A 10,242-nucleotide genomic window follows, 5' to 3' on the forward strand; every position below is an offset into this window, starting at 1 on the left:
AAGGACACACTGTCATTCCAACGTGCTGGAACCTATCTGTAGTCAGTGGTTTAACCAAAAACTAACTGTGCCTCGAGACCCATTATGGGAAACAAAATAAGTATATAATACAATACCTCAAAATAAATATAGTATTATATTCTTATTTTGCTTTCCATTATGGGGTCTCGGGCTACAGTCATTTTTTGGTTCAACCTCTGACTACAGAAAGGCTCCAGCAAGTTAGCATGGCAGTGTGCCCTCTGATGAAGTACTGTTTGTGCTAACATGCGTATCTTTAAAAATTTGTTTGGTCTTTATTTATGCTCTCGGATTTTTATTTAAATCGTATTCTATAGTAGCAGCCCATAATGTTTTTAGAATCGTTGTTTTTAGAAATGAAATTGTAAAAATTGCACACACTGGAAGTAGCAAATTAATATTTAAGTGAGAAAAAAATAACTCTTTCGAAATTTAAAGAATGACTTGAGAAAAAATCGGAATTAATATAACATCAAAACCAGTTTGATTGCCTGAGAAATTTTGCCTAAAATGCTATCAAATTTCTTCACCAAAAATTATCTTGAAGTATGTACAGCCCGCAAAAAATAACTGAACTATCCTAAATAAGATTTCATTTAATGATCTAATCTTTACGTTATAGGACTCAATTTCAATAGTTCAAGGGGGTGACTTCAAATATGCTAATTAATTAGGGTAGGTTAGATTTAAATTTTGAAATCAGACACAAAATCACAGTTTTTCTAAACGGACGTACCTTTGTTTCGACGGATTCGGATTTCCGATCCCCAAAATAAAGGTGATAGCCGCAATCTGAGAAATATGGTCCTAACAGTTTGGCCAATAGAACGATCCAAAGTTTGAATCCCTCAGTAATAATTCTACTTTTTGCTTATTTTCTCATATATCTTGCTTGCTTCACTATATCCATTTATTAAAATGAATTCAGAAATATTTCACAAAATTAAAAAATTCATTTATCTGAGGATAATTCCAAGCAAAATATAACTTTTAATAAATATTTATTAATTTTTATTACTCTTACTGAATAATGGTAAAAAAAATTGAATTGTACAAATTTTTACATCATTTTACATCATGTCTGTACAAATTTTAGATCATTTTAATTAATGCAATTTCAAATAACAAAATTCAAAATTTAAACGAAATCTGAGCAATAAGAAATGGAATTTTAAAAAAGTCGTATCTCTAATACTCGATTTCTCGGAAAATATTCCACCAATTTTGCTTAAATTTTGTATTTTGCCATTCATTTAAATGGTTTTTCGATTATTATTAAATAAAGTAAAAAAGTTGTGTTTTTGCATAGAATTATCTTTGGATTAACGAACTTTATAATTGTGTGCATTTTTCAATTCATTTGAAAAGTTTTTGAAATATGGTAAAATACACAAAAAGTAAAATTGTTCTTAAGGCGTCCAAACTTCTTAACCAAACTATTGGGACTGTATTTTACAGGTTGCTTGTAAAATAATTTTGGGGGTCAGAAATCCAAATCCGTCGAAAGAATTTCATGTTTATTCAGAGAAAGTAAGTTTTTGTGTCTGATTTTGCAACTTAAAGTATCTTCTGCACTTATTAATTAGCATAGTTGAGGTCATCCCTTGGAGCCATTAAGATTGAACCTTGGAACTTGAAGATCCAATCATTAGATCAAAATTTATTCAGAGTGGTCTGCTTTTTTGGGCGCACTTTACATTTATAACTATAACTTACACAAATGAATACGCACTTTCTTGAAAAAATTATACATGATATTAACAATATGAGATAGATGGATATATTAACAATATATGGAGATATTAACAATCTGAATAGTTTGGGTCAGATACTAGACTGTAACGCTTGCAAACAAAATAATAAAATCAAAAAACACCTCGATATCCTCTATTTTAAGGTAATGTTCACGAAATCAATACATTTTTTCCTGCTTATCCATTCAGGTTAAAGATTATTCCGGGTTATATAACGTGAAGCTTATACCGTGTACTGTCACAGAAGAAATGCAATACAGTTACCCACCTCAATGCAATCCAAGAGATCCTGTTGACTTTGATCTGCACGTAAGATTTCAACAAGTTAGTGATCCAGTTCCGACAGAATATAGCCTCAACACCCATCTTCACCTCATGCGAAAACGAGATCTGTGGCTTTCCAATGGAAGCATGGGATTTGGAGAGGACAGCGATGCATCTTTTGTACCAGGTATCTTCATTGCGCTTTTATGTGAAACAATTATCATCATCTTCTTATCAATGTCATAATTACATCTATGTTGTGTGTGTATTACTATTTCTTTTTTTTTCAGGAGATACCGTTTATGGACGCGTCATGATGGATCCTTCCCAAGACCTAGGAAGCTCGTTTTTTGTAAACGTAGAAAAATGTTTCATCTGTACTGGCGTGGATGGATATGTACCGAAGTATGATCCCGAAAACAATGAATATGGCTGCGTTACAGATTCTGAAAACCTACTTTATGCTTTTAAAATCATAGTACGTATTAAAAATTTCGTAAAAATTAACATTATTAGTAGAATAGGAAACAAAACACTAAGAGATGTTAGATCTGATGAATTTTAAAAGATAAAAAATGTTTTGATATTTGATATGATGCTCATAGGCTACAATAGTGGCACAACTCAAAAAACACGCGTTCTGGACTAAGAACAGGTGTAAACATGAAAATAGGCATTCTTTCAGCAGTAATACTTGCATAGCTCATAATTCAAGTAGAAGGTAATTTTCGTTTAAGGAAACGAAAGCATTTCTTATGCATTTGCTTAGCAATGAAAACTTTTAACCCACTTATCTCAAAACTAGATTTTTTGAGTTGAGCCGCTATTACAGCCTATGAGCGATATGTAGCTCTGTGTGTTGTACAAAAGGTAAAACAGAACAACTTAATGACTTTTTATTTAATGAACGGATAATCACGTACTAACGTAAAATCTTAATGGCTTTAATCTTAAATACTCTAATAGATAAGAGCAGGATCTACTTTAAGTTACGAAATCAACCACAAACACACACTCTCTTTGAATAAAGATGCCGTTTTTTTTTACCAATTGCTAACTTACATAATATGTGGGGTTGATACAAACTGGCAGCTATGGTTCCTATAGCTTAGTTATGAGATCAGTCAAAAACTTGATTCATTTAATGTTGCGTATTTCGCTATAGCTAAAGAACTATTTGAACTAATTGGAAAAAAAAAAATTTTTGCATCAGTTACAAAATTTATTCATGGCAAAGATAACAGTTGAAATTAATTAGTATATTTGAGGTTATTCCGTCGAACTATTCAGATTACATCTTTATATGTCAAACCCAAAATTACGAGATCAAAAGTTACACATTAAAGCGTTTTATTTTTCCAAATGTAAGTGCAATACAATGCTGAGTAATAATACTACAATTTGAGAAGTTTAATCTCATTACATTTTATTTGTTATGTATATTATATAAAAGTAGAATTATTCTTTGACTTTGTTAAAAAGTTTGAAGTGTGCTGCACCATAATATCGCTGCTGCAACGTTAACATAGCGCTAAGAGGAACTATATTATAGTACTTTTTAAGCATGATTGTACGTTATTATTGTTGAACTTGAATGGAAACGTGGTACAATTTAACATCTAATGAGGGTTGCAGCAAATATGCACCGTATCATGGTTTAAAGTACCGATATTATTGTTTATCAGTAAATCGACGACTCAGCGTTGATCGTAATATTTTACTCTTCTAAATTTATAGAGATAAATTAATTTTAAAAAGCTTAGAGTTGCCTAAGCAATGCCTACTTGAGCTAAAAAAATAAAGAATCTTCGTGATACCGGACCAGTAGGGTCATGAAGGTTCAAGCTCTAAAATTTAGAAACCAATGATAATATGGTCAGCATCCCACACCGGCCGTCTTTACTTCCAAGACTAGCTGGTACTTATCTATTGGATATCGGGTAAGCTTCAAGTCAACACCGGCGATATAAACCCGGTCCTTAAGATATTTAAGATTTCCCACTAAGATATTTAAGTAACTTAACAAAGATGTTAAGTTTACTTAACGGCTGCTTAAACTAAACCGGATTAAAATATATGAAATATTTCAAACATTATAGGAATCTTTTAATATTTGTGCGATAATCTGTACGGGTATTTTTCTTCCAAAGTGTAAAAAAAATAATTAATTTATTTAAAAATTGATAACTGACAATTACTTTTAGTTTGAGTTACTGTTAGGTCTTGCAAAGTTTCCGGTCACAGAAGTTTTCGTGAACTTTGTTCCAAATGCATCGATTTTTGAGAATATTTAACCTAACTAATTTTTAAGATACAAATTCTAAAATTCACCCAAAATTGTGGAACAGGAGTTAATTTTGGAAAAGAGGTGATGTTTAACAGAACCACCAAGGGCGATTTTCGTTTGGGATTTTTTTCATTAGTAAACACCATGTTTAATCTCTTAGATACAGTTCAAGATATTTATTACTTATTTTTTTTGGACCGGGATAGCCTTGTTTGTTGGGCACTGGGCCAGTAACCAAGAGGTCGTTAGTTCGATTCTCGTCTGTCGAAGACTTCCCTTGTAGTAAATGGTGACTGGTGCCCGTTGTATCTGTCAGGCATTCAAGTTCCCATAACAAATCAGTACCTATAGGGGTACTGCAGATTTATCATTCTCTGGTTCAGGTCAAAATTACAATCTGCGCAGGAATGAATATGTCCGCCTTTTAAAACGGGTGTGGGGCTTAAAACGTATTCTTGGCCATAGATAGCGTCACTGAAAAACAGGAAATGCATCTACTGTCTTACATTCGCTTGGTTTCACCTAGCAGGCTTGCTGGTATTTGACAAGTGGCTTAGAAACAACAACATAACTTGTCTTTTAAATCATGATTTTGATAGAGCTTTCTTTGCAAAACATGCAAGCAAGAAACTTATTATTCTTTTTTCTGTAATAGGACAAAGGAGCTCCAAGATCAGTGGCCACAGAGTTCCGCAATATTCCATTTAATGCTCTACTTGCCAGAGATGATACCGAAAAAGAAGTAGAAAGCCTACTAAAGCAACCAAATTCTGATGGATTTCGTTTTGATTCTGCTCCCTTGTTCCAGGTAAAGGGAATTGAATGCATAAGGCTTTCTTTAAAATGAAAGAAAACTCTGCATTTCTTCTTTTCTTTGAGAAACTTGAAGTTAGTTTTTAAGCTTTTACACAATGTTGCTGAAATATTGTTTTTTACACAGAAGGTACTTTGTTATACCTTATTTTATTTTTGAGAAGATAATAATTCTTCAAAAAAACTCAAATTCTGAGCAAAATATTATCAAATTAACTAGTAAGTTCTAATTATAATTAAATGACCTTTATGTATACTTTTTTACCCATCTAAGACCCAAGTATAGAAATTTTAAGAAATGTGGTATTATTTTTATTTAAATATGCGTGAATTTCATTAAGACACAGAAAAAGTTTCGTGAATAAAGAATAATATTTTGTTTCAGAAATAAAGTGGTCGTATATACATCATTGGTCAAATCATTTAGTTGAACACTAGTTTCTTATGGCATTTGCTTTGTTTATTTACAGAACTTGTAACTTTTATCCATCATATAATAAAATTAATCTGAAATTTAATCATTATGTATTTAAAAAAAGGCGGATTCGTTAATCGGCGGATTCGTTTAAAATCAAATTTTCAAACTAGCGTAATTTCTAACCGAGAGTGTTCTCTTCAACTGAATTACTAATATTTTATAAACGTCTTCAGAACCCTTGAAAACAGCAGAAAAATAAAATTAATGAAAATAAGCATCAGAGTGTTAATAAAAAATATTTACTAAATTGGTACATTTATGCAACTTTGGTTAAAAATGGGTTAAGCGGAGTATATTTAAATATTTTTGCTAAATTTTTGTAAGTTCTGTTTCCATAACAAATTAGTCTATATTACTATGTGCTAATTAAGCCATATTTATCAGTTAATTATTCCGCAGTGAGAGTTAACTAGTTATGTAAGGCTTAAAAAGGAATTTTAATATAATCCTCATTAAAGCATGAATCTACAGAAAAAAAGTACTTTACCCATACCTTTGGTTAATTATTTCATAACTATGTAAGGTTAATAAAACTTTAAAGCATGTTATATTTGCTATAGGGAAACTGCATATAGATAAAATTGTTCCATATATTCTTGTGTAAAAATTTAATAGCATTTTTGGTCATTTATATCGCAAAAGTAGTATGTAAATTAAGAAAAACTTGAAAGCATAATTTAATAAATTTATTATAGAAAATCTGAATCAAAAGCAAAAAATGAATTATTATTTTCTAATAATTTGTTGATAGTTTTGATCATTTATTGTAATGCTATAATATGTAAGTTGAGAAAAACATTAAAACATCTTATGTTTTTTATTTAAAATGCGAATCTAGAGCAATAAGTACGAATCATTCCTTATTACTGGAGAATAAATAATCAACATTTTTGGTCAATTATTTCAAAACGATATAGTAATGTATAGTAATAACTAAGGCCCGGATTTTGATGACATTTGCATTTTTTCGCATTTTTGGACATTCTTTGTCCTTTAGAGCATTTTTTGAGATTTATAGGGCATTTTCTTTAAAATTTCAAAGCATTTTTTTAATTTTTTGTTAAATTTTTCTAATTTNTAATGCTGTAATATGTAAGTTGAGAAAAACATTAAAACATCTTATGTTTTTTATTTAAAATGCGAATCTAGAGCAATAAGTACGAATCATTCCTTATTACTGGAGAATAAATAATCAACATTTTTGGTCAATTATTTCAAAACGATAGTTTCCAAAGTTTAAATGACATGAAAGCATATTTATATTTATTTTTATAAAAAAATTAGAATAATTTCGTATTAATTTAGTGTTCTTTACTTATGTATTAAGTCAATTAATTCACAATTTGTAAGTCGAACAGAATTTTAATCTTATATTTCTTGTATAAAATTCGCATCTTGAGCAAGCTATTTCTCTCCACTGTGAATGAACTTATTAATATTTTTGACCAATTACCGCAGAGCTATAGTTTGTAAGCCATGCAAAATATAAATGCATATTTCCTCTAATTTTTTTAGAGGAATCTTAAATGGCAGAAAAAAATTCTGGTAAATAGTAATGACATTTGGTGCATGGCAGTGATGATGCTTGTATAGTAATAACATTTCTGGTAAAATAAATAAATAAATAAAAAGCATATTTCTGGTTAATAAAGCAAAATGCACGCTATTTAAACCATTCATTTAGTATTTTTTCCGTTCATGCTGAAATGATGTATTTGAAATTCTGGTTTTCAAAATTATAGTTCTTATTACGGAGCAGAAAAGTAAATTCAACCATATAAATGGTTTTTATGCCATTTTACCACATTTACAAAATTTTATCACATATTACAAAACTGTATGTTATTATTAGTTTTACCAAAGCGTTTCGGTAAAAATTGTTGAGCTTTTTGATGTTTCTATACAGCAGAAAACACGATGCATATTACCATATTCCGGCAGATTCGACCATACTTTTTCTCCTCAGTGTTCACTTTCATATTATAAGAAAAATATTTTAATTTATTAATCCAGTGTACACTTCAGAAAATTCTGAATCAAATAACGGTAAGAAATACCGGCATTTAAAATCCATTTTTATCTTAAAATACTATACTGTAATTTTTCCAGTAATATTTTTTGATAAGAATGATTCAGTGATTTCAAGGCAGTTATCACAGTAAAAAATCTAATTTCCGGTAAGTCAAATTTTTTCTTCTGTAACAGTTTTCGGTAAAAATGGACATTACGATTAAAATTACCAGCTTCCCGAGTCCCGGTACTTTTACCCGGAATTTGATCCGGTATTGATTTATATGATCCGGATTAATCTAAAATGAATGAATTATTAATTTTGTTTCGGAATTTATTACAGTGTAGATATCAAATAATATTTCAATTTGATTTTAGGTATCTTACGGTAGACAATGGTTCGTCCACTGCATATACACTGTGCGGTCTAAGGAAAATGCTGCCAGGGGAATCGGAAAACGCAGTGTATCTGATCAGGAATTGTCAACAAGAAGCAAGCGTTCATCAGTAATATCAAAAGATCTGGATATCGGTGTCAATGGCAAAGGAACAAACATGAACAGACTTGTCTTAGACTATGGAATAAAGACAAAAATAATTAAAAAATCTGCAGTACTGGAACGACGACCAGATGTTCTAGAAACAAATAAGAATGCGCCATTCCTTGTCGTATCTATTGCTGTTGTAGGATCGTTGTTTGTCATTGCGGTGACTGTCCTAATTTTGTCTAAGAGAGAACAACAAGACGAAATGTCTTCGCCATGTCATACACCAACTATTGTACGTCATTCAGCATCTGGAAAAAATAGAACTATTTGTGCTAAAAATTATAATCTCTCCGACGAACATACGGAAGTGTAACGAATTGAGCTTTTTAGTATTCGACAGGATTAATGTCAATTTAATGACGATTGTGAGATATTAGGAAAAATAGGTATTTTGTTCATGTGTCCGAATAAATGTGGTACACAAAAAATTATATATTTTCTTTAAAGTAAATAAATCAAGCCATGAATGTTAAATTCAATGTTCCATTTATTGTTAAATTTTATGTTCTGAGTAAAAATCTTAAGCACCCTTTCTGGTTATTATGGGAGTGATACTTTTTTTTAATTTCTATGGTTTAAGAGCTTTGTTGGGTTTTGAAACGTTTTAGTTTGTCGAATTATAAACCGTAGTTTTGTTTATTGATTTTGCTCAATATTATGTTTTTAAGAATTTTTAGCAAACTGTAGAAATTTACTAATTATGTGTTTCAGATTTTAATATGAATATTGTGTTTTAAAATAATATGCAATAGAACAACTGTTAAAATCACTCCATTTATAGCTTTCATAAGACTTTTTACTGTTTTTTTAAAAATTTATTAGATGGATATGTGTTGTAATCTATTAGATAAACACTAAAATTTAACACTAAAATAAATTTGCTATTAATTGGTAGAGTTTAAGATATATCTTAATCGCATGAATTTAATTTTTTGAAAACATAAAAATAGGTGCCTTGAAATGAGCAAAAAAAATTGGTTCATATTACTGAGCTCTATTAGTTTGCTGAATATGTAAATTCAAGGAAATAATGTGTTTCATAAAGTTGAGAATAATAACAAAACAGCAAAAGTAAAATTGATTGAAGAAAGCTTGAACTTCATGTATATATAATTCATATTCGTATCATTTTATGATTTTTGAATTATGATGTGTGAAATTTAATTTCGTATATTTATTCATTTTTATTCAAGACACTCTGTTTAAGTTGGTGCTGCCTTTTTAGTGTTATAAGTGGTCAAGATTCATATTGTTGTGTGTTTATGTTTTATTATTTTTATGATAAAATTAAAACTGTGTTTATTTTGTTTTAATTATTTCTTCACTTATATGGACAGAAATCAACTTAATTTGAGAAATAAGATTGTACATACACAGAGAAAAAAAAGTGTCTTAAACATTACTGGAATATGGTAAAATTTACAGTATTTCTGGCTCTATGAGAACACCAAAAGCACTGTAATTTTTATCGAAGCGCTTTGGTAATGACATTTGGTAAAATTGATAGGAAAGTATGGTTTTATTACCATTTGTTCATCAGTAAATGTGTCATCATGATACCTTGGAGCATAGCATAAAAAACATTTATTCGGCTGAATTCACTTTCCAGTATTTCTTCAAAATGTGCTCTAATAAGAAATATAATTTTAAAAATCGAAATTTCTTAAAACCGTTACTATACAAACAGAAAAAATACCAAATGATTGGTTTAAATACCGTATATTTTGGTTTTATTATAAGAATTATTTTTTTCCTGTCATTACCATACAAGTGTGGTAATTTTACCGGAATTGTTTTTCCTCGTGTAAAGTCAGTGTTCTGCGATAAGCTACAAAATTAGTTAAAAATGCTTAAAATTTCAATCAGCACATAGAGCAACTACATGAATTCTAAGAAATGGTCGAAAACGTTGCAATAGTTGAAGCATTTTCAAAGAATTTTTAAAAACCTATTTTCTAACGTTTTGAAATGCTGACGCTTGTTGTTTTTGCACAAATTTGCAGAAATATATCACCAATTTCCTTTCATACTGATGATTATTTAAACCAGTAAAATTTAATATGTGGG

At 29.8% G+C, this 10,242-nt stretch overlaps 1 protein-coding gene across 1 annotated transcript in view; it reads left to right on the forward strand.

The window, feature by feature from the left end:
* LOC107443191 (FRAS1-related extracellular matrix protein 2) overlaps positions 1–9,488 on the forward strand; it is an 83,350-nt gene extending 73,862 nt beyond the window's left edge. The window contains exons 15-18 of the mRNA XM_071179698.1: positions 1,965–2,226; positions 2,330–2,517; positions 4,982–5,134; positions 8,006–9,488. Coding sequence (XP_071035799.1) covers positions 1,965–2,226; positions 2,330–2,517; positions 4,982–5,134; positions 8,006–8,488 — 1,086 coding nt within the window. The 3' untranslated portion in view covers positions 8,489–9,488. The remainder of the gene's footprint in view (positions 1–1,964; positions 2,227–2,329; positions 2,518–4,981; positions 5,135–8,005) is intronic.
* Positions 9,489–10,242: the final 754 nt, after the last annotated feature.

This window comes from Parasteatoda tepidariorum, chromosome 4, assembly GCF_043381705.1.
Source record: "Parasteatoda tepidariorum isolate YZ-2023 chromosome 4, CAS_Ptep_4.0, whole genome shotgun sequence".
NCBI lineage: Eukaryota > Metazoa > Arthropoda > Arachnida > Araneae > Theridiidae > Parasteatoda > Parasteatoda tepidariorum.